Source organism: Martes martes (genome assembly GCF_963455335.1).
Source record: "Martes martes genome assembly, chromosome: 7".
NCBI lineage: Eukaryota > Metazoa > Chordata > Mammalia > Carnivora > Mustelidae > Martes > Martes martes.
In genome coordinates, this window is record NC_137894.1 from 42794662 (window position 1) to 42819801 (window position 25140).

The window sequence follows — 25140 nt, forward strand, 5'->3', positions numbered from 1 at the left end:
GATTGCTTTAGTTATTTGAGGTCTTTTGTGGTGCCATACAAATTTTAGGATTGTTTGTTTCAGCTCTGTGAAAAATGCTGGTGGTACTTTGACAGGGATTGCATTAAATGTGTAGATAGGTTTGGGTAGTACAGACATTTTAACAATATTTGTTCTTCCAATCGTTGAGCATGGAATGTCTTTCCATTTCTGTGTCTTCCTCAGTTTCTTTCATAAGTGTTTTATAGTTTTCAGAACACAAATATTTCACCTCTTTGGTTAGGTATTTTATTCTTTTTGGTGCAATTGTAAATGGAATTGATTCCTTAATTTCTCTTTCTGCTGTTTCATTATTGGTGTATAGAACTGTGACAGATTTCTGTCCATTGATTTTGTGTCCTGTGACTTTGCTACATTTATCAGTTCTAGCAGGGTTTTTTTCGGTGGAGTCTTTCGGGTTTTCTATATAGAGTATCATGTCATCTGGAGATAGTGAAATTTACTTCGTCCTTGCCCATTTGGTTGACTTTTATTTCTTTTTGTTGTCTGATTGCTGCTGCTAGGACGTCTAGTACTATGTTGAATGAAAGTGGTGAGAGTGGAAATCCCTCTCTTGTTTCTGAGCATAGAGGAAAAGCTCTCGGTTTTTCACCATTGAGTATGTTAGCTCTGAGTTTTTCATATATGACCTTTGTTATGTTGAAGTATGTTCCCTCTAAATGTGCTTTGTCGAGGATTTTTGTCATGAATGGATGTTGTACTTATCAAATGCTTTTTTTGCATCTATTAAAAGGATCATATGGTTCTTATCCTTTCTTTTATTAAGGTGGTGTATCACATCAATTGATTTGTGAGTACTGAACCACCCTTGCAACCCAGGAATAAATCCCAGTTGATTGTGGTGAATGATTTAGTGATTGTTGGATTCAATTTGTTAGTATTTTGTTGAGGATTTTTGCATCTATGTTCATCAGAGATACTGGTCTATGGTTCTTGTGTGTGTGTGTGTGTATGCTGTCTTTATCTGGTTTTGGCATCAAGGTGATGCTGGCCTCATAGAATGAATTTGAAAGTTTTTCTTCCTTTTCTGTTTTTTGGAATAGTTTGAGAAGAACAGGTATTAACTCTTTTTTAAGTGTTTGGTAGAATTCACCTGTGAAGCCATCTGGTCCTGGACTTTTGTTTGTTGAGAGATTTATGATTATTGATCCAATTTCTTTGCTCGTTATTAGTCTGTTCAAGTTTTATATTTCTCCCAGTTTCAGTTTTGGTAGTTTATATGTTTCTAGGAATTTATCCATTTCTTCTAGGTTGTCTAATCTGTTGGGATATAGCTTTTCATAACATTCTCTTATAATTGTTTGTACATCTGTGGTGTTGGTTGTTATTTCTCCTATTTTTGATTTTATTTATTTTGGTTTTTCTTTTTGATAAGTCTGGCTAGAGGTTAACCAATTTTAATAATTTTTTCAAAGAACTAACTCCTGTTTTCATTGATCTGTTCTGCTTTTGTTTTTGTTTCTGTATCATTTATTTCTGCTCAAAACTTTATTGTTTCCTTCTTTCTGTTAGCTTGAGACTTCATTTATTCTTTTTTTCTAGGTCCTTTAGGTATAGGTTAGGGGTTTTGTTTGTTTGTTTTGCTTCTTGAGAGAGGCTTGTATTGCCCTATACTTCCCTCTTCGGACCACTTCTGCTGTATCCTGAAGGTTTAGGACTACTGTGTTTTCATTTGTTCCTATGCATTTTTAAATTTCTTCTTTGATTTCCTAGTTGGCCCATTCATTGTTTAGAAGCACGTTATTTACCCTCCATGTATGTATGATCTTTCCAGATTCATTCTTGCTGACTTCTAGTTTCATAGCATTGTTGTCAGAAAAGTGTATGGTATGGTATGACTTCAATCTTCTTGTATTTGTTAAGGCCTGTTTTGTGGCCTAACATGAGATCTATTTTCTGGAGAACATTCCATGTACACTTGAAAAGAATGCATATTCTGATATTTTAGGATGGAATGTTCTATGTCTATTAGTTAAGTCCATCTGGTCCAGTGTGTCATTCAAAGCCTTTGTTGCCTTGTTGATTTTCTGTTTACATGATCTGTCCATTGATGTGAGTGGGGTGTTAAAGTCCCCTGTTATATTTATATTATTATTGATTAGTTCCTTTATGTCTTATTTATTGTCTTATATATTTGGGTGCATAAATATTTACAATTGTTAGCTCTTCTTGTTGGATCATCCCCTTTATTATCATATAGTGCTCTTTTTTTTGTCTCTTGTTACAGTCTTTGTTTTTTTTTTTTTTTTAAAGATTTTATTTATTTATTTGTCAGAGAGTGAGAGCGAGAGAGAGAGAGAGCGAGCACAGGTAGGCAGAGGCAGAGGGAGAAGCAAGCTCCCCGCTGAGCAAGGAGCCGGCTGTGGGACTCTATCCCAGGACTCTGGGATCATGACCTGAGCTGAAGCAGCCGCTTAACCACCTGAGCCACCCAGGTGTCCCTTTTTATTTTTTATCCATTCTGACACTCCATCTCTTTTGATTGGAATGTTTAGTCCATTTGCATGCATAATAATTATTGATAGATATGTATTTATTGCTTGTTTTATGGTTGTTTTTGGAGATTGTCTCTGATCCTTTCTTGCCAATCTTTCATGTTTTACTGTGTTTCCTTAGTGCTGCATTTAGATTCCTTTCTCTTTATGCCTTACATGTTTGTTAGTGGGTTTTGATATATGGTTACTATTAGTTTTGTATATAACCTCTTCTGCAAATAGCAGTCTGTATGAAGTTGATGGTTGTTCAAATTTGAATGAAACCAGGGCATTTTCACTCCATGATAGCTGGGACACTGAAGTGTGGTAGAAAATGGAATGGTTTCAGATTACCCAGCTTTGAATCCCAGCCTCACCCCTGACTCGTGGACGAGGATGTGACCAGAGAATGATGTTGGTCTCAGCTTTGTCTGAGACTCCAAGACAATAGGTGCCGGTCACTCCCACATTCCAAAGTTCAATACTATCAGCCTGTGTAGGATTCAAGGAAAGAAGACTCAGAGACAAAAGCATTTAGGAAAGAAAAGAAGTTCACTTTTTCAAGGGTGTCAGACTTCAGAAGGATTTAGGGTCAAAAATAAAATATAAAATAAAATCCGTGAGAAATATTTTAGGAAAAAAATTAAAAACCCTCCGTATTGGCAAGGTTACCTAGTCGACATTAGCCTGTCATTGGTAGAAAAACAGCAATTTTTTCACATGATTATCATGTCCTCCAAAGTCATAACATACGGTCAGATGTCAACACTGCAAAAGTCAGGGTAAAGTTTTTGATAGAGTTAGGCAGGAGTCAAATGACAGCTCCCACCCCCGTTGGGAGAGGTAGGGATTATAGAGTCTGGAAACCTATTTAGACTGGAGAAGGTCAAGGCTTCACATACTGAGGGGACCAGAACCAGACACATTGGGCTTATTATTTTTGGCTTATCTCCCAAGTGCGATCTGGTTTAAGTTTTTCCCCCTATCTGGTTGTGAAACAATGAGCTACACATGACTTAAAATGGCAGCAGGGCAAAGTGTCAATTTTATTTTCAAAGGAGGTAGCTAAAACCCTGTCACCACACACAAATCTCCGAGTTAAAACTGGAGAGCTGGAACTTAGAGATTTCAACATGTCCATAGAGAAATGCCAGTGAACTCTGTGTGTCAGGGGGTTCCCCCTCATGCTCTCGTCATGGGCATGAAGGGCTTGCTCAAAGGGCTTCCTCTGTGGGCGAGACGGCTCGAGAGGTCAGGCTGGCAGAAACAGCCTGGGCAGCAGAGCAGACTGCACTGTCGGGGTATCACTGCGCTCCCAGAGGTTCCGGAGAATGTGCTGGTGTTTATCCAGGACCCGACGGGGGCCCCGGCAGAAAAGCCTGCCTGGCCACCTTGAGGCTTTGTAACAGGGGGTGCCTTGGAAGAATGAGGGCCAAATGCGCTGAGAGACAGAGGAGCAGAGAGAGGAGGGGCTGAGTGACCAGCCAGAAGATACATATCCTTCCCGACAAAGGAATGGCAGAGGGAATATCCTTCAACTTGGAAGCACATCACCTAGAAACCCACAAAAGAAAAAACGGTCTCTAAACCCTTGCTAGGTCAGAGGAGACTAAACCAGACAGGTGCTGGTCAAATAAGACCTTCCCTATCCTGTCCCTTTCCTTCCTCTCTCCACTGCAACTCTGCAGTCTTTGGGATTTATAGCAAGTCTGGAAAAGGGAAGAAGTCAGTATGATCAGGAGAGCCTATGGGGCCACAGCAGGCTTCGCTCCGAAGGGAGGTCCTGGCTGGGAAAGGGAGAAGCTTTATGTTGGAAATTTATGGCTTGCATTTAAAAAATGAGATTTTGATTGTGGATCTGAGACCACAGGAAGACTAAGATGACTGGGGACTTTTATTACATGGGAGAAGTTATGGCACTTTTATGAGATTTTATTTGAGGCCAGGAAAGAGCTAGCCCCACAGCAGGGGCACAGGGTAGCAGTGAGAAAGGACTAAGTTGCTATAAGATTGTTAGGAGTCCCGCCCTGTCATTGACCAATTATAGCGCTGCACTAGCTCCCCGTTGCTGCTGTAACAAATGACCACAAACTTAGTGGCATAAAACAACACACATTTTGAACCAACTACTCTGGAAGTTAGAAGTCCAAAATGGGTTTAATGGCTAAAATGAATGCTGTGTTCCTTTGGAGGCTCTAGGGGAGAATCCATTTCCATACCCTGTCCGGCTTCTGGAGGTGACCACATTCCCTGCCTGGTGGTCTTAGGTCACGTCAGCAGTTCACGTCATCATTGGTCACACTGCCTTCTCTCTAGGTAACCCTCTTCCCTCCATCTTAAAAGGACCTTTGTGGGGGCACCTGGTTAAGCATTTGACTCTTGATTTCGGTTCAGGCTGGGATCTCAGGGTTGTGAGATCGAGCCCTGCATCAGGTCAGGCTCTGCACTGAGCGTGGAGTCTGTTTAAGAGTCTCTCTCTGCCCCTCTTCCCATGCTTGCATGCTCTCTCTCTCTTAAAAACAAAACAAAACAAAACAAAAACAAGACAAACCCTTGCAATTATATTGCCCCCCTGTACCAACCCCCAGTAATCCAGGATAATCTTCCCATCTCAATATCCTTAATATAACACATCTGTAAAGTCTCTTTTGTCATATATGGTAACATATTTGCAGGTTCTGGGAATTAGGATGCACACATCTCTGTGGGGGGGGGGGAGGGGCATCATTCTGCCCAGCACAGATGGTTGGATGAACTTGAAAAAAGTCACTATATTCCCAGAATCTTCCTTTTTCCCCCTCTATAGAGTGGGAATAATAACACCTTGCAAGATTACAGGATTTAAAGGAGGTCTGGTGTGAAACACTTGCATAGCATCTAGTATGAATTCTGCGAGAATCAATACTTTTCATTTATTCACTTGATAGATTTATTGAGTACCTACTGCATACCCGGGGGTGTTCACAGTGCTGAGATGTGTATTTCTAAAAAGTGGGGAGGGCAGGAGAGAGCAAGGGCTTTGGCTGCTCTGGAGGGTGCTGGAAGGGGTGGGTGTTTGAGTTGGGTAATGGATTCAGGAAAGTGAAACACCCTCCTGATTGAAGCCATCAAGTACTGGTGCTAATTCACCGAAATGGTGCATGGACTTTGTTAAAATACGCGGCTCATGTCTGCTCTTTTGTTCAAGAAATACTGGCCTAAGTGTATATATTAATAGGATACAGAAATAAAATGTACAATATTGGCACATCTTAGACATTTGTAGAGATTAATTCGGAGGCCAAAAGGAGCACAGGCAGACCAGTGGCCGCAGTCTGGAAGCAACGCAGTGTTCAGAAGTACAGCACAAAGTTCAAGTTCCGGTCCTAGGTCTCAGGGGCTTGTGTCAAACCTTCCTTGGGTCCCCTAAATCGTGTTAAACTAATTAAACAGGAGGCCACTGACTGACGTGGCTCTAACACATTGGCAGACATACGAAGGCAAACCAAATCTAAGCCTGTAAATGTCTCAAGGTTACAGAAACAAGCCCCAAGGACAACCACAAACAGCCAACTCGGCTTCCAGTTAAAGCCAGACAATAATTTCCTTACTTTGACTCTACCTTTTCTCTGTCAAATTCTCCCCCTGAGCTCTTGTGGATGGAGCCTTCCTAACCACTCCTGGTTTGGTGCTGCCCAGTTGGGACTGATTTTTTGCTCCAATAAACTAAAAATTTTCGATATGCCTCAATTTATCCTTTAACAATGGGTACCTATTCGAAGTTGCATTGGAAAGCTGAAGCATTGACTTTATAAATCTGACTCCTAGGCTGAACATGGAGACAATTTTCCTTTAGATTAAGAAGCAATATGGTGAAGACAAGAAATCCTAAGGGAAAGAAAAAGCTGCTGAAGAATTGCTAAAAAGAGCACAACAGCTTTACTGCTGGTAGAGTCATAACCCTTCCTAACAAGAGGAGTCTCAAAAATCAATACTCGCTCTAATCAAAGAGAATGTCTTCCTTCTAAGAGCCGAGAAACATTCCATGGACATTTTCTCCTGAGCTTTGCTTTTTTTTCACTTGACAATACATATTGACTCTATTTGAAACAAAGAGATAAGGGAGTTTGTTTTTTTTTTTTTTTTTTTTGCAATGAAGAAATATGTTTGGGCTTGGGAAACCAGGGGAAAAAAGTGGTGAAGAAGACAAAAAACCAAAATGTGTCCATTTAAACTGTATTTATGAAGACTGGCACAACCCAGAAATGTGTAATGTGCCAAGTGTACAACTGTAATCTGGTAAAGTAAGCAAAGAGATAAGGATGGGGAGAGGATATGAAAAGATTCTAATTGTTGTAGTAAAAGAGGAGAACTGTACGGCTGATATCCCCTCTCGGTTTTCCTAACTTTCTGAAATATTAGCATAGTCTTCAGATTAAAATAATGCCAGCAAGTTGTTTTTGATAAAACAATACAGATAAAAACATATTATTTACAACTGGGGACCCCCCAAAACTTCTGATCCCGTTTCTTAAGTTTTTCTACTGTGCATCCTTGCCCCTACTGTTACCTCAATTCTTAAAGATTTTTTTACTGGGATTTCTGGTCTTTTTATCAGTTCTCCTCCTGGTGTCACATTAAAAAAAAATTTTTTTTTCTCATTCATGTTAACCCAGCGCTTTAAGAGCTATTTTAATTGTGTTAGTAGACATCTTCTTTCCCTCTCTTTAACATTTTGACAATTTGTGATTGAGCGCTGAATCCCCTCTTGGGTCACAGACCCCCTACTTTGATACAGGTCCACGCTGTTAACACTGACTGCACTATGATATCATCAGAATTTTTTGAAATCTTGTAGTTCAAAATATCTTATAAAGATCCTATTTATGAAATGCTAAGAAGAGGTGGGATCGTGACAGGATTGGCAAGATAATTAGCAAAAAACTCAATAACACCCAATAGCAGCAGAGATCTTGTTTCCCTGGGCAAGAAGTATACTTGGTTAAGACATGTAGTTCAAGGAGACTGTTATCAAGGTCTGGAAAGCCCTTTTTTTTTTTTCTGTTAAAACACATGTCCATTAACATCCAGTGGAAATGTAAATATCTTATCAGGAGACTGGGTTCTGCTCACAGTCTATCAAATATTTCACTGATGTCTTTCTTTACCTTTTAAAAACTTGGCCTTAGAGGCCCCTACTATTATCTGACATAAAAAAGAAAAGAAATATGTGAAATGAATTAAAAACATGAGTGTTCTGTGCAGATCTCCATGCACCACAAACCCTTCAAGTCCACATCTTCCCATAGCTGGGAAAACCAGTAATTGCAACTCTTTCTCATACAATGGCTTTGGCCCTTGAACTTCTTTTTTTTTTTTTTTTTTAAGATTTTATTTATTTATTTGACAGACAGAGATCACAAGTAGACAGAGAGGCGGGCAGAGAGAGAGGAGGAAGCAGGCTTACCGCTGAGCAGAGAGCCCGATGCGGGGCTCGATCCCAGGACCCTGGGATCATGACCCGAGCCAAAGGCAGAGGCTTTAAGCCACTGAGCCACCCAGGCGCCCCAGCCCTTGAACTTCTTAAGAAATACCTTTAATTGCTTTATTTCATCCCATCCGCACAATACACTGAGAACACTGTTATTGTCTGATTTTACAGATAAGTGGACTGAGCCTCAGAGAGAGAAGTAACTTTCCAGAGAAGAGACCAGGCCCCAGAACCCTGGCTTGAACCCCTTCCACGTTGCCACACTAGCCGTCCATATGTAGCATTAGGGCCACAACACAGAGGCTACAGAGAATCAATGCAGCATCACCCTTGCTCCCAGCTCCCGGGCCCTGTCTTGACCCAATGCAAAAAGATTTAACCAAACCAGCCACCTAGTGTGGCGTTTAGCATCAAGCCTTCTTAGCAGCTAGATTAGCCCCAAGTCTGATAACTGGGGTACTGCTGGTGTCCGCTAGTCCCCTTTTGGAATGCCGTAATTCTTGCTCTGGTCTTCTTTCTTGTATATTTCCTATTTCACTTGGAGGTCTAGAAGTTTCCCCCATCCCCAGCCTCCTATTCATGCCACCTGCTGGTCCTCCTGACCCCCTGAGTATCACCCCCCCAACCCAGATTCCCTATAGCTGAATAGCACGGGGGCAACAAAATTTTAGGATGCCGCAGGCACAGAGAGCCAAGGGTCTCACACCCCCGACGTGAGCATCAGAAACCCTCCGCAGCAGCTGCATGTCATTGCCCTCAAAGTCGTATTACCCCACTGAAAACAAAGGCAGACACTGGCTCTTGTAACTCAACCCTGGATTTTCACCCAGTCACCTGCTTCTCTGGAAACCGCCAACTCAGGCCAAAGTTCAACCCAGTTATAATTCCGGCAAGCAGCTACATTTATGATAAATAATTAGTTATCAAATTAACTGTGACCTGGGGACCTGCCGGCCAAACCACTTCACCAAGTTTTTAGAGAACACGCGTTTCACAATTTTGTTGTGTTACTCATGCAACTTTCGAAATCACCTAGTTTTAAGAACTTAACTTTAGGCATTGTAAAAGCTTTTAGTCTGGCCAGATTCCTGCATAAAGTATGTATACACATGTGTTAGGCTTAAGGTAATTCGGTAGCTCCATATTTCAACATGGTGAATTCCAAGTTTAAACTCAGGGCAAGACTTTCCACTTTGCCCCACCTGTCATCCCTCTTTCTAACGGGGAGGTGTCTGCACCAAGAGCCATTGTCAAGGTGGCTGCCTCTGCTGAGCAGTGGCTTAGTGGTCCTTAGCTGGCCTTCATTTTTATGCACTGGACTCACTGTGATGGTCCCAGCTCACTGTGGCCTCTGGAACTGGGCCCCTTCACTCTGCCTCTTCCTGGCTCTGATACCAGGCCTTTCTGGATGGACCATCTGGCTCCCAACCACTTCTGAGCCCCTCTTCAGCTGTCATGCGGGAATGCCGGGATGCTTTTTTGTGCCTCCCAGGGCAGCTGGCACACACTGAGCTTTCCCCAAGTTCACAGACAGGCACCCCTCCCTCAGCCACAGCTGTCCTTCCCGGCGGGCCCCAAGAGGGGGGTTCATCTACTTATATTTATTATGATAACCAGTGTTGTCAGAGGTCTAAAAACAAACAACAAAAAAGGTATCAATCATACTGATGAGTATTTACCCAAAAAAACCCCGCCTACTTCAAAGAGATACAAGCACCCCTATGTTTACTGCAGGATTATTTACAATAGCCAAACTGTGGAAGCAGTGCTCGCTTCGGCAGCACATATACAAACTGTGGAAGCAGCCCAAGTGTCCATGTATAGATGAACGGATAAAGAAGTTGTGGTGTGTATGCAATGGAATATTACTCAGCCATAAAAAAGAATGAAATCTTGCCATCTGCAACAACATGGCTAGAACCAGACAGTATAATGCTAGGTGAAATAAGTCAGAGAAAGACAAATACAATATGATGTCACTCATATGTGGAATTTAAGAAATAAAACAAACAAATAAAAGGGGAAAAAAAGGAACAGACAAACCAAGAAACAGACTCTTAACTATAAGAGGAAATTGACAGTTACCAGAAGGGAGGTAATGGAGGGATGGGTGAAATAGGGAATGGGGATTAAAAGTGCACTTGCCATGATGGAAAAGGCTAAAAAATAAAAACAAAAGATGTACAGATACATAAATAGACAGAATACAGACATAAATACAGACATAAATACAGACAAAATACATACAGACATACAATAAAATAAATAAATACATAAATATACATAAATAAAATAAATACAGACATAAAAACATAAATACAGACAGAATCATGTTTGCTCCTTTAAACAATCTACTGGGACTAATCTGACTATACATATATTCACCAGGAACTATTTTTTGAGAGTCTACTAGGTGTCAAGCACAGTTGACCTTGAACAACAAGGGTTTGAACTGTACAGATCCACTGATACACTTGCTTTGATAAATACAGTACAGTACTATAAATGTATTTCCTCTTACAATTCTCTTAATAACAATTCCTTTTCTCTGTCTCGCTTTATTGAAAGAATAGAGTACATAATACATCATACAAAATCTGTTCACCGACTGTTTATGTTTTGGTAAGGTTTCCCGTCAACTGTAGGCTAACAGTTAGGTTTTTAGAGATTCAGAAGTTATATGCAGCTTTTCAACTGTGCGGGGGTCGGCACCCCAAACCCACATGTTGTTAAAGGGTCAACTGTACTATTCCAGGTACTGAGGATACAGGAATAAGCAACATGAGACATGAATCCTGATCTCATGAAAATTTGATTCTAATGTGTCAAGTCAGACAATAAACAGGATCTCATTTCACAATGAAAACTGAGCTTTGATTCTTACATCTGAACACCCCATGAAATACTAAACTTCCCCTAAAAAAGGACGTGCCTGAAAACTCCGTAAGTGCCGAGCAGTTCTCATGATGTAAGAGCTGCAAATTCCCAGGACTTTGCTGTGGGTTATTTACCAGGGTATTAAAAAGTACAGAAATGACCTCTTTGAAGGCTGCATAGTTATTCTTGACTGAATGCTTACGAAGTGCTGGGCACGATGTCAGGGTCTCCGTGTGAATCATCACTAATTCTGAGCGCAAACCTAAATTAGGTGCGTTTGTTGTGTTAGTAGTAGCCCCACTCTGCAAATGAAAAAAAGTGAAGCTGATAGAATTTAAGTAAATTATCTGAGGTCACGCAGATAGGAGGTGGACGAGCCTTATTGGGACCCGGGTGGTCTGGCATCGCTCTGCTCTGCCTCTTCACAAAGAGTTGGGAAATCCGTAACAGGAAAAGGAAAATCCTAAGTAGGAATTCTTTGAGTGTTCCTTTGAAATCAAACTTGGCTTTTACATTCAAGAGCATACACATGGGGGCACCTGGGTGGCTCAGTGGGTTAAGCCGCTGCCTTCAGCTCAGGTCATGATCCCAGAGTCTTGGGATCGAGCCCCGCATCGGGCTTTCTGCTCAGCAGGGAGCCTGCTTTCCTTCCTCTCTCTGCCTGCCTCTCTGCCTACTTGTGATCTCTGTCTGTCAGATAAATAAATAAAATCTTAAAAAAAAAAAAAAAAGAGCATACACATGTTAGCTGGAGGAATTAGGGAGAAGGTTGGCTTGGGGAGGACAGGTGGAAGTAGAGAAAGTTTGTTAAAGCTGAAGTTTGTGGAAACACTGACAACTGAGGACCAAACAGAAATGATAAAACATTTCAGGAAGCATAATATGGGAAGGTATAAAAATGGAATCCACTTTAGGAACATTCAGTTCCCAAATAAACTCCTGGGAGCAGATCTCGAGGAGGTGAGGAGGAGACAGGGAAGCAGGCTGCGGGCAACCATTGTGTGGACATAGGTCCGAGATTAGGACCTTCCCTCCCCCTGTCCTCCTCATGGGGCTGCCTCCCCTTGTTCCTCACACCCTGAAACTGAACACACACTCTCTAGCGGCCAGGAAGCCAGTCTTCCACCAGGATGGCAAGCTCTTTCCTTGCATTTCTGGTCTTGGCCCTGGACCCAGCCTCCCAGGCATAGGCAGGTTACCCCAGGCCATTCTGTCAGTCAAGGCCTCCCCAGCCTCCGAGCAGGCCCAGATCTCTGGCTAACCTCTAGGAAAATCAAATTCTCCACCTACATCATTTTTCCTCATAGTGCCCTTGAGGTGTACCGAAGGAAAGCACCCTGCTGAGCCCGTTCTGCTCCATTCAGGGAGTCCCAGGTGCTGGGTTCCCCCTTGGGGAGCCGGGAGAGGGAAAGCAGAGGCCAAGAGCAGCCCATCGGCCCTGCCCTTAAGGGAACCCTTGTAAGGTCTAGTCAGCCTTTCATCTTTGCATCTGCCTCTTGTGGACAACCCCCACTTTGTCTTGCCTTGGAGACATGTCTCCTCTTCCACAAGATTTCAGTTCCCTGAAGGCATCAGCGAGTAAGTGCTCCATAAACCCTCTCTCCTCATTAGAAGAGGACGAACCCAGCAGTGGCCTGTTCTTACAGGAAAATACAGTCCAGTCCAAGCCCCTCCCTCTGTGGTCAGCTCAGGGCATCAGCTAACCTCCTCTGCTCCCTCCTCTCCACACTCTCCTCTTTTTCTCACCTAATCCTTTCCCTTTCTGGCTTTCTGTTCACTGGAACCCAAATCACCGTGACCGGGACCCACTGTGGTGAATGGAAACACAAAGAATAGAACTGATTAAGCTGTTTGGCGTTTCCTGTCACGTGATCTACCTGGCCCCAGAATCACATCAGCTGTTCCATTCACAGCTCTTAAAGTTTTTTATCCTCGGCTTCTGCTTGTTAGTTGTTTTGACCAATTATTTTATTTTGTCCTTTTTCAAAGAACGTATCCATTTTTTTTTTTTTTAAGTGTCCTTAAGAGACCCTCTGCAGAGGAGCTTCTGGAAGGCGAGCATATATTTGATTCGCGGTGTGTTCATAGCACTAACAGCTCAGGGTAAGCTGCATCAGGACATTCTTTTTTAGCCTTGATTTCTGCAGGATTTCTATTTTCAGGCTAGTCCCTTCAGAAAAAAATGCAAGGTGGAATTTGTTTTCAAATCTTCTCTCCTTTACCATCTCAGTGTTCTTTACCTCCCCAGGCCATCCCTCCCTGCCCTCAGCCTGTCCCCGAGCCCCCACGACTGGAATCTTCTACAGAGAGAAACCAGTGTGAAGAGCTTGACCTCTCATGCTAGCCTGCCTGGATTCAAATCCACGGGGATGAAATATCTTAAATTTAAAGCACTTCAGACAATGTCTTGCACTCACAATGAGTCGATAAATAATCATAACACCTCTAAAAACTGCCGCAACCCCCACCCCCCCAGCCAGATCAAACTTCCCGAAGCTGTACCAACAACCTCCAAGTTGGCAGAGCCCCCATCTTCCCACACGAACCACACTTTCTTCTCCTTCCTGTTCTCATCCTCGTGCCAATGACACCTGCTCGACTGTTGCAGGGAGACCTAGCAGGGAAGGGGCTTCTTTCCTTGGAGGGTCAGCCCTGCTCTTTCCACTCCCTTGTCCACGTGCACCACGAACTGCTCTGTAGGGCCCCCAGCTCCCCGGCCGCCTCCTTCCCTTGGCTCTCCAGCAGCTCCCAGAGTGAGCTACACGCACCAGCTGCAGCCTGACCTCCCCTGCGCAGCCCACTGAGACCTCTTAAAGCTGCTTTGTCCGTCTCTGTAGAGACCGAGTTTTCTCCTGATTCACCACCTCCATAGAGCAGCTGAGATCATCGCTCACCCCAACGTTGGGATGGTCTCAAAATATCCATGGAGGGATTCTAGCGTGAGCACTGACTAAATCCAGAATGACTCTAATTGGACCCCAAAAGAATAAAAATACAATCAAGTGAGAGTAGATAAGGACTCAAGAAAACATGCCTTTAGAGAGACAAATCAGAGTCACTTTGAGACACCATTTAAAAATTTTTATTCTTTAATTTCAAAATTTAAAATTTTAAAATTTTAAATTTTAAAATTTTTTAAAATTTTATTTTTTACAGTAAAACTTGTGTATATTTGAGATACACAACACGATGTTTTGGTATTTGTATACCATATTCATATATCAAGTATACGTTGTGAAACGCTTACCACCACCAAACTAACATATCCAAATTAACATATCCATCACTTCCCATAGTTACTGTTTTTGTGTATGTGCGAAGAACATTTGAGATCTACTCTCAGCGAATTTCAAGTATGTAATAATTAAATAATAATATTTAATACACCATGCTGCACATTAGAATTCCAGAACTTATTTATCTTCTAACTGAAAGTTTGTACCTTTTGACCAATATCTCTGAGGCATGAATTTTTTATCTAAACTACACTATATCCAAATTCTCTGGGAAATGTTAAAATCATATAGACATAAGATCCATTCATGTATTTATTAATTTATTCAGTAAGGCAAAAGCAGTTAAAATGTGAACCTTCGTCCTGTCCCTTTCTTTTTCCCTCCTATGTCATTAATCACATCAAGTCTGGGTTTTTTGTTTTTTGGGTTTTTTTTTTTTACTTTAAAGAAAGTTTTGTTTTTACTTTACATTCTTTTTATTTTCTCTTTTAAGAGATTCTCAGAAACAAGGACCTCCTATAATAAATTTTACATAGAGTGGTAGAAATTTATGACTGTCTACTGTCAGTCTAAGAATGGATACCCAGAACACCCTTTTATGAAATATAGATTATGGGAAGTTAGAGAGAATGGGGTAAGGGAGACTAGAGGTGACAGAACTCTGATTTGATTTGGGGCACCTGGGTGGCTCAGTGGTTTGAGTGACTCTTGAGCTCAGCTCAGGTCTTGTATCAGGGTTTCAGGGTCTCTGGGTTGAGCCCTGTGTTGGGCTCCACAGCATGGAGCCTACTAAAAAAACAAAACAAAACAAAAAAAGTCCTCTACTTTGGTTTGAATGTCCTTCTACTTCTCACCAACTACCTGAAGCTCTATATGACCGTTCTCTGTTTGTCCCCTTTTTAATTTGATCACCAAATGCTCAATGCTGACACACGTCACCCATGTTCCTTGAAGGCTTACCTCCTGCACATACAGCTTGGTTGGGGAGTATTGGCAGGAATATAAAAAGAAGTGTAAGAAATGGACCCTGATTCAGGTGCAAGAGCTGGTAGTTGAATTGGGACCTGATGTTAATAATCAGAAGAGCTGGGACTGATTCCTGGCTCCTTCCCTTACTAACTGGATTACCATGAAAAATTTGTTAAAATTCTTTATCTGTAAATTAGGACAGGTAGTATTAATAATAATAGTACCTATGTGTAACCTAAAGGGTTGCTCTTAGGATCACAAGGAGTAAATTCTGTGAAAGCATTTTACAAACTAGGAAGCGATATTCAGGAAATTATTATTAATATTTATGTAAAACGTATACACAACTTAAAACATTTTTCAGGTTTTTGTCACTTTGCAAGTTCGAATTTTCCAAGATTATTCCTCCTTCAGAGACGTATTCCCTTTAAGAGGTGGTGTCAGGCTCAGTCTTACTTGAAAAGTATTTGACATTTTACCACACCCATCTTGATGTGGGCACATTTTGACATGGCTCCCCCCAAATCTTTAAGATTCTAGGTGTTCTTTTTAGTGACCAATCAATGTGTGACGTGCACAAGCTTACCCCATCCTTGAGGCTTGCTCTGTCCCTCACCTCACTCCATCACTGACTTCTGGGTTAGAAATCAAGGATATGAGTGGGATCCACAAAGGGTGGGAGGTGGAAAATGAGGTGAGCTCAAATTCTGGCGTGGCGAGTCAAGGCTCTTTTTTGACAGAAAACCCAACGCAAACCCAATTTAATTCTATAAGGAGTTTAGGAGTAGACTGGCTACAGTTACAGCTAGTTTCAAAATGTGGATGACATCACTGGGACACCAACTCTTCATTTATCATTCTGGTCTTGTCCATTTTGGCTTTATCCTTGGTTTCCATGTATTGGCAAGATGGCTCCTGAGAGCTACCAGCCTGTGTCCTGTCGGGTGCAAATTCAGCAGAAAATAGTTCGTCTCCGACTCAAAAATTTAAAAGCAACTCCTAGGTCTGAATCTCAATGGACTAAATTAGGTCACATTTACATCCTGTATTAATTAATCACTGTGCCTAAAGGTATGAAATAACTCTTATTGGCCAGACCTGCATCAGACCCACCCCTGAAACTTGATATGGAATCAACACCATCTGAAACTTAGGGACTGAGTGAAAGGGATCTAAATATTGTTGTGAGATAGTTTCTTTATGTATGACTGCCATTAAGATAAAAAAGCTAAACTTTGAACCAGAATGTTTAAATTGCTGTATCGAGGTTAAATCACGTTTTCAAAATAAAAATAAATAATATCTATTTCCTCTTTCTTGCTTTCTTTCTTTCTTCCTTTCCTATTAAATTAAACAAGGAAGCCATAAGACTGCAATGACTCTTATGTCATGGAGGCCTATCTAAGCAAACCCAAATCTAAGCCTGTAAATGCCTCAAGGCTATAAAATTGAAACCGTAGAACAAGCAATCATAGCCAACTAGACTTTACACCGCAACCTATCAAATCATCTCCTTTCTTTGTTTCTGCTCCTGCTCCCAATAAGTCATCCCCCTAGATTTTGATCACCTCCAATTTGGTGCTGCTCAGTGGAATGAATTTCTGCTCAAATAAACTTAAAATCGGTAGCATGCCTCAGCTTATCTTTTAATATTTTATTCCTTCTTTCCTTCTGTCCTTGGCCCTTCTTTCCTAGATCCATTCATTGGGGGGGGGGCAGGAAATACAACATCTAGGGACTGGGGGGGAAGAGAAAGATTGGGAGAGAGAGTGCTCCCCTCGCCACCTGAGGGGACTTGATGTGGACAAATGGCAGCCCAGAGTAGGATGCCGGGTGTCACTGTCATGCTTCTCCAAGAATTGAGTGTCCCTTGCAGCCTTTTCAAATGCTAAGAGCACAGCAGAGAAATTGCAGCTCTAGCAAGTGTCACAGCTGCACAAACTCCAGGTTTTTCTAGTGTGCTTTCTTCAAGACCAGCCTTTTCCAGTCAGAATAAAATTTCTTATTACGATCACCCCTACTCCCCTGGCGTCTGCTCTTGTATATAAGCTATTAACCTCCAATACTTACTTTAATTGATTAATCATTTCTTTTAGCCATTCTACAAGTTTGAGGTCTTGTTACTCACATTTTAGACAGTTTCATTTTATATTCATAATGAAGAATTCTAACAGTACGAATCTGTTCAGGGTACTGTAAACAGACATACTCATGGTACAGCAAGTGGATATTCTCTTCGTGGCAGAGGAATGCCAGGGAAGGGACATTCAGGCAGATAAGGCTGGAGGACTTGGGTTTGGGACAGACTGCAGTGCATCTTAAATCTCAGGCTAAGCATATTGGGAAAGGTGTAGATATGGGAGGATTTTGTTTATGGTGAAAGCAGAGTATTAGGAAATTAAATTTGATGATGGTTCAGCTTAAGTTCATTTTCTAAAAGATAGATGTGCAAATATAGATGGAAGAGTGTGCATGTGTGTGTGTGTCTGTGTGTGTGTTCTAGAGCTTAGAGGCAATGACACCCAGGAGCTCATGGTTTCTAAGTACTATCAATCAATGCAAGAAATCAAGACTTCTTGAGAAATGGTTGATTCCGGGACTGGGGTATAAGAAGTGCAAGATGAACCTGGAACAAATTTTAGATACAGAAAATAAGGAGGTGTTCACTGAAGATATAACAAGAATACAAGAGCTAGCTTGAAGAGGCTCCCACAGGTCAAACCTGGGACCAGAATGAATAACTGCAATGGGTTATAACTCATAGAATAAAATTTAAAACCCATGAGTCCATATAGATATAAACAAGCAAATGAATAAATAAAGGGAAAAGCAAAGCTAAAATTTCAACTAACAAATATTTAAAAAAAAAAGGCCTAATTCTAAAATTACCATTTGGCAATCTCTGTAGTAATAAATGTTTCAGGCAAGAATCATCAATGAATGCTTAAATCTGGGAAGTAAAAGGATGATGAGAGATAGGATATTTACACGGTCTTAAAGTATCTCTCACAAGAGATTTATTAAATATAAAGAGGAAAATAATAATCTTTACAGTAAAGAAATCTGGTGAACACCACCACTCTAAACAAGTAATTAAAGTTAATGTCACTAGTAATGAGACAAATTGATACAGTGTGCATCTAATGTGGGCATTTCTGCCAGAAACACATAGACTACATCTAATCAGAGTATCAGACAAAAACTTATGACCTTATAGAAAATGTCAAGATCATGAAAGCCTGAGATTAAAGAAGATTAAAGAGACATGCCAATTGAAGGCAACTTGTGATCCAGGATTTTCTTCTTCTTAAAGATACCCCCAAATACTAGAAACATCTGAATAGGTTCTGTAGAAACATCTGAATAGGTTCTGTAGATTACCTGGTAGTACTGAATCAATATTAATTCCCTGATTTTTATAAGGGAACAATGGAAGAGAATAGCTTTATCTTCAGGAAATACACAACTATTTGGGGATAAAAGGGCACACGTCTGCAACTTATTCCCAAATATTTCAGGAAAGGGAAGTTAGATGATAGATAGATGATAGAATGATAATGAAATAAATGTTAGGGAATCTGGTTAAAAGGTATATGGGAATTCTTTGTACTATTTTGGCAACTGTTCTATAACTCTCACATTATTTAAAAATAAAAAAAAATTGGGCATCTGGGTGGCTCAGTTGGTTGAGTGACCGACAGCCTGTGGCTCAGGTCATGGACCTGGAGTCCTGGGATCGGGTCCGGCATGAGGCTCCCTGCTTGGGGGGAGTCTGTTTCTCCCTCTGAGCCTCCCCCTTCTCATGCTCTCTCTCTCTCAAATAAATAAAATCTTAAAAATAAATAAATAAATAAAATTGATAATGGTGAAGAGAGCAGTACAGAGCAGATTGAGTAAAGGAGGAAGATGTGATGACTCTGGTCTAGGGGACCAGAAGGAGAAAGAGTTGAAACCCCAGAGAGCTGCATGGACAGTTTAGACAAATCAGGCACCATCTCCTGGCAACAGACAAAGGCAGGAGACATCAGTTCTTTTTTAAATCAGGAACTGTGGCCAACCTGGAAAATAAATCCTGTTCTTTTTGCCAAAGAAAATAAAATATGGATTTTCTCTGTTAGGATAAATACCAGTGTCTGGTCACATAAGGATATCTTATCAAGGCTTTGTTATTCATGAAGGATGAAAAACTCCTGGTAGTAATGTTTGGATTTTAGCATGTATCAGCTGAGCTGTTGTTCCTCTTTCTGGAACAAGGCAGATGGAGTCTGAAATATACAACCAGTGGAATGGAAGGATGTAATTCTTTGTGTTTGTATCATTTAGTGCAGTCACCCAGATATGTTCCCAGTAGACTGCCCTTTGTACAGACTTAAGACTGGAACCACAGATGTGCACTAAAGCCATTTAGCAAAATCATACTCATTTGCATGAACAAGAGCGGGGATATTCAAATTATACTTTAAAAAAAGAGTGCATACCCCTGTTAATATGACTATTGCTGTAACTAAATGCAATTATCTCTTTTAACCCTTGCCATCTTCACACCCAATGTTTTAGAAAGGACAAAACTGAGACATAAAGAAGGCTAAGCATTGGCCCCAAGATCACAAAACTACCCAGTAGCAGAGCCTAGATTTGAAGCCAGGTCTTTCTGGCCTCAGACTTTCTACTCTTTCTAGTACTGCACCCTTTCTTACTTTTTTTTTTTTTTAAATGATTTATTTATCTATTTGAGGTGAGGGAAGGGGCAGAGGGAGAGGGAGAAAGAAACGTAAGCAGACTCTGCCTTGAACACGGGACTGAGTAGGGATCAATCCCATGACACCGAGATCAGGACCTGAGTGGAAACCAAGAGTCAGATGCTTAAATGACTGTGCCGCCCAGGCGCCGATTCCCTTTTTTCACTTTTAACAGGAAGAAGCACCTGCTTCAGACGACACTGACCTCACACTCCGCTCGCTATAAAGAGGGGCCCCACTTCCCTAAGTCTAACTACTCTTCCCCTTATGGGGAATCGTTCATAATTGGGATTGCAACCAAAATTAGGCCACTAAAATATAGAGAGGGGTTTTCTGGGGCTTTCTGGGGGAAGTTCTTCTTTAGTCGTATAGGGGTGCCTATAGAAGCAAGGCCTTTTCTCCTGCCTGGAGTCTAACAAGAAACTATGGCACAGTCCCAGCTGTCCCAGCCAACAAGCTAAGACTACAAGTGTGACCCGCCTGGGGATGGAGTGATGCTGTGGATGCCGAGTAGAGATGTGGAATAAGATATGGATCAGGAACATGAGTTCTTGATCACTGCTTCGACCCACTAGGTTCTGGATCCTCTCTTACTATTCTAAAGACTCTCCTCCTCTCCTGGTTTTCCTTCACTTCACTATCAACATCTCCCTCTTCCAAACATGTGTTGGATTCTTTCGTATTAAAACAAAATAAATATTTGATTCTGGAAATCTCCGATTTTCTTCCAGCTATAGGCCCCTTCTCACTTCCCCTTTTTCTAAAACTTCCGGGGTATACTTGCTCACCTCCCATTCACACTTTAACCCCTTCTGGTCCTGCTCCTGTTAGGACTACTCTTTATGGTAAAAGCACCTGTTATGACAACTGTAGGATTTCAATGGGATGGGCATGTCCTTCTTCTTGGAGTACTTCTTTGGCTTCCATGACTCCATACTCCCCTGATCTTCCCCCTGTCTCGCTGACTGCTGCTTCTCTCTCTCCTACATTGACGCTCCTCTTGTACTGAATTTCTAAATGTTGATTTGTTTCAAGGCTTGGTCCTAGATCCTCTATGCTTTTCTATTCTAGCTCTTTCTATGTTTGTTCAACACTCAATCAATTTTATTGAGAGTCTACCAGATGCCAGACTCTGCTCTAGGCACCGGAAATAAAGCAATGAATTAAAATTCCTGCTTTATAAAGCATACTTCTGGTGGAAAAGAAAGAAACAAACACCAAAAAATAAGGGTATAATATAATGTCGGGTAGTGATAAGTGCTATGAAGAATAAAAAAGCAATAGCAACAGTGATGTTTTTTAAGACAGGATGGGCAGGGGAGGATACTCTAAGGAGGAGACATTTATACCTAAGAAAAATGGAATGTGAAAGAGAGAAGTTAAGGATGATTCCAGGTTTCTGGCTTGCATAAAAGGAAGAATGATGTTGCTATTTGTTGAAATAAGGAAGACTAGGGGATGAAGAGATTTGGGAGGGGAAAATCAAGAATTCTGTCTGGAGGGGCACGTGGGTGGCTCAGTGGGTTAATCCTCTGCCTTAGGCTCAGGTCAGGATCCCAGGGTCCTGGGATAGAGCCCCGCATTGGGCTCTCTGCTCAGCGGGGGTCCTTCTTCCCTTCCTCTCTCTGCCTGCCTCTCTACCTACTTGTGATCTCTGTCTGTCAAATAAATAAATAAAATCTTAAAAAAAAAAAAAAGAATTCTGTCTGGATGCATTAAGGGGTCATTTGGACACAGGAAGTAGTTATTTGAATAGATTAAATTTCTCTTATGTATGAATCCTTCCTCAGATCTTAGGAGACCTTTGCTGGCCACTCTATCTCTGAGAGCATCCCACCTGCCTCTTCTCTCTTGCCCTCCTTAGTTAACTGTCTTCATGATAGTCACCACAATCTGTAAAAACCAAACTTGGCTATTGTTTGGCTACCCCACTAAAACTATGTCCCGTGAGAACAGGAATCCTCTTTTTCATAGCTGTGTCCCCTGGGCTTGGTATTGTGCCTGTCAGAGAGAAAGGGCTCAACAAATCATCGTTACATGAGGGAACAAAGGGGATGTCCGTCCTCTGGAAAAGTCAGCACAAGTTGGTTCTTATCTGAGCTTAGCCAATCTCTAGCTATTTGACTTCAGGCAATTTACCTCTGTGGTATTTTCTCAATTCCGGAAGTAATTTGATTAGTAGATGATTTTAAGGGATAGTTATTCCACTTTGACATGTATGATTTTTATTGACTTATTCTGACCAAATTTGTATCTCGAACCTCATTTCAGTAACAGTGCTTATGGGCTTTCTGATGCAGACTGGTGCAAACTCTTGCTTATGGGGATATTTACCACAGGAAATCTGAAGGCTTCTGTAGTCCCACTCCTAGCTCCCCTAAATCCTCTGTCTCAGCTATTCATTCATCCATTCTGCTAGCCTCCACTCCAGGACCAGGGAGAAACAATTGGAAATAAAGGAGGAGAAGTGAAGGAGTTTATTTTTCTGGGACATTATGGAACACCTACCTATTCCCCAGTACAGTTCAAGCCTTTGAAAGTAAGCTATCACATTTTACGTGTATTTAAGAGTTATTTGGATATGAAAGCATATTTCTACAAAACCCTGTGAAGTAGGTATTAACACCCCCATTTCACTGATGTAGGAAATGAGGTTCAGGGACACGAACTGATCTGCCCTAGTTCAGACAAGTGGCAGAAAAAAGATTAGAAGCTAGGTCTCGCCCCACCTCCTCATTCTGCTTTCCCCCACACCACAGATGCCGACGGTCAAGGGCAAACCCTCTTGGATACAATCAGTTTCCAGTGGACTCAGGTCTATTTGTTGAGTCAACAAACGAAAATAAATTGGATTAAGAAACCCTCTCTTAAAATCCAGGGTTCAAAAAGTTGACAGTTTACCTTTCAATTCATTGCAGAGAAAATCCTATTGCAGAGGCATTGATTACTGTGTAACTTAAATACGTAGCTAAGTGGAAATAATGCCACAAAAATATCAGTGTGTTTACAGAGGCAGAAAAGACGTGTCTTCTGAAACAGCAAGATTTCCCAGGGCTCCTTCTGGAGAAGGAAGAGGGGGATGCCAGGATTATCTATTCCCTACATGACCATCTTTGGAAAGATCCTCCTCGCCCTTTTACTTTTCCTTAGCATTTTTTAAGACTTCGCTTTCAGAAGAGTCCTGTTTGCTTAACGGGAAAGAAGTTCTTTTCCCACCAAGATATGCTTATTGCAGAATGTCCGGCTCTGATGTATGGGCATCAGTGAGGATAAGAACCTATGCCACACCAAAATATGTAAAGCTGTATATGTGAATCTTAGCATTGGGCAGGGCTCTGAAGGAATAACTTAAAAAATAACAAACCTTTAGCGTTATCACAAAGCAGGGAGGATAATCAAGGCAGATTGGGTGTAGTTCCTTTTTCTTCCTTCCAGCCACAAGCCACCCCTCTTTCCCTTTGAATGTAAAAATGGTCTGGAAAAAAGGATTGGATGTTGTGAATAGAGAACTTCATTTTTTCCATTACTACCAACAATGGCAAAAACAGACATCTAAAAACTAAACTGTCAATAAAACAAGATCATAAATAGAAAAAGGAATAAATAGCATTTATTTTGTCCGAAGGGGCTGTCCGGGTCCGAGGTCCCAGCGCGCGGAGAGCGCCCCAAGGGGATGGCTCGAGGCCCGGGTGCCCTCACGGCAGCAGCAGGGAGCCCAGCAGCAGCTCGCCCTGGCCCAGCGGGCGGCCCCGCTTGCGGCCGCGGCCCCGCTTCTCCGCCTTGACGCGCACGGCCAGGCGGCGCACCTGCTCCTCCGACAGCCCGTCCAGGCACACGTCCTGGTCGAAGGCGGCTTTGCGGCTCGGCCGCACCACGGCGCTGCGCTGCGGGCGCGTCTTGCCCGGCGAGCGCAGGACGAAGCTGACGCGGCAGCCCACGGCGCGGGGCTCGGCGGTCCCTGCGGGCAGGCCCTCGGCGCCGAGCAGCCGCACGCGGAGCCGCCCGCTGGCCCGGCTGTACTCGGCGGCCAGGCGCAGGGCGCCCCCTGCGCGGCCCAGGGCCACGGTGCCCTCGGCCTCCAGGCGCTCGGGCCGCGGGTCGGGGCCAGGCGGTGGCGGTGGCGGCGGCGGCGGCGACGACACGGAGAGGGCCCGGGCCGGGGGCCGCGAGCCGGCGCCGCGCTCGTCCTCGTCGTCGTCCCCGCTGGACACGGAGCGGGCGCGCGCCAGGCCACGACTCCTCCGGGCCCGCAACGCGCGGCTCAGCAGTCCTTCGGGGGCGCGCAGGAGGCGGCGGGCGCGGGGCGGCGGCGCGGGCACGGCCGGGGTCGGCCGGGGGCCGGCGGGGATCGTGGGGTCGGGGTCCGGGGCTGCGCCTGGGGGCAGGAGTGGGGGGGCACCGGCGCCCCCGAGGAAGAGTGACTCCTTGCGGCGGGTGTGCGGGCTCTCAAGCAGCGCGCAGAAGCCGTAGGCGGTGCGCGCGCGCGGCAGGTGCGGCAGCGAGAGCGCGGCCTGCGAGCGCGGGTCCCAGTCCGTGTGCCCGGCGGCACCGTAGCCTCCTCGGGGCCACAACTCTGGCTCAGCGGCGCAGCGCCGGGGCAGAGCCGCGGCCAGAGGCGGAGACTCGGGTGCGCAGGGCGCGGGCAGCCGGGGCGGGATGCAGAACTCGGGGATGCGGGCCGGGGTGAGCACGTTGGAGAAAGCAGGCTCCGGAGCGGAGGCACGCAGTTTCCCAAGGAGCCGCATCCTCCGAGGCTGGGGCTGGGAGTGGTGGCAAGAAGTGCTCCTGCGGGGGAGAGAAGTTGGTGAGCGTGGGCGCCTGGGGCCCCTCGGGAAGTGGCTGGACCGCTCCCCGGGACCCTCAGAGTGTACCAACGGGCCTACGATCCCTGGCCAATCCAAGCCGAGCTCACCCGCACCACAGACCTGCCCGCCTTCCACTCATCGGTACTAAATAAACGAACAAATCGGTATCAGACCTTTCCTTCCTTCTCCAGTCACTCAGGGTCATGAGTTGCAAGTTCAGGGCTGGCTGCCTCCCGGTCCTGGCTGGAGCGACAGCTTCAGCACTCTGGCTGGGACAGTGGCGCCCCTGCCTTATACCCGCAGCCAGAGTCCCGCCCAGCCGGCCGGGAGCCCAACCCCTGGAGGCCCTGGACAGCCCGCCTTCCAAGCCAACCCTGCTCACCCAGCTCGCCGCTGCCCGTGGCCCTGCAGCGGATGCTTGGGCGTGACCGTGTGGTCAGTCCTGGGACCTGCATCCTCTCGGCGTGCACAGAGCCCCTCACACAGGCCCGGAAAAGGTTGCAGGTGAAAAGAGCATGCCCGTTTGCCGTG

At 43.6% G+C, this 25140-nt stretch overlaps 1 protein-coding gene across 1 annotated transcript; it reads right to left on the reverse strand.

Annotated features, from left to right (window-relative positions):
• Window positions 1-23393: 23393 nt before the first annotated feature.
• Window positions 23394-24870, reverse strand: C2CD4B (C2 calcium dependent domain containing 4B). Its single transcript, XM_080808874.1, has 2 exons — window positions 24783-24870; window positions 23394-24589 (listed from the first exon to the last, which is right to left on the reverse strand). Exons 1-2 carry the CDS (start codon window positions 24812-24814, stop codon window positions 23500-23502), a joined length of 1122 nt encoding a protein of 373 aa, XP_080665000.1. The 5' UTR covers window positions 24815-24870; the 3' UTR covers window positions 23394-23499.
• Between the last annotated feature and the right edge of the window lie 270 nt (window positions 24871-25140).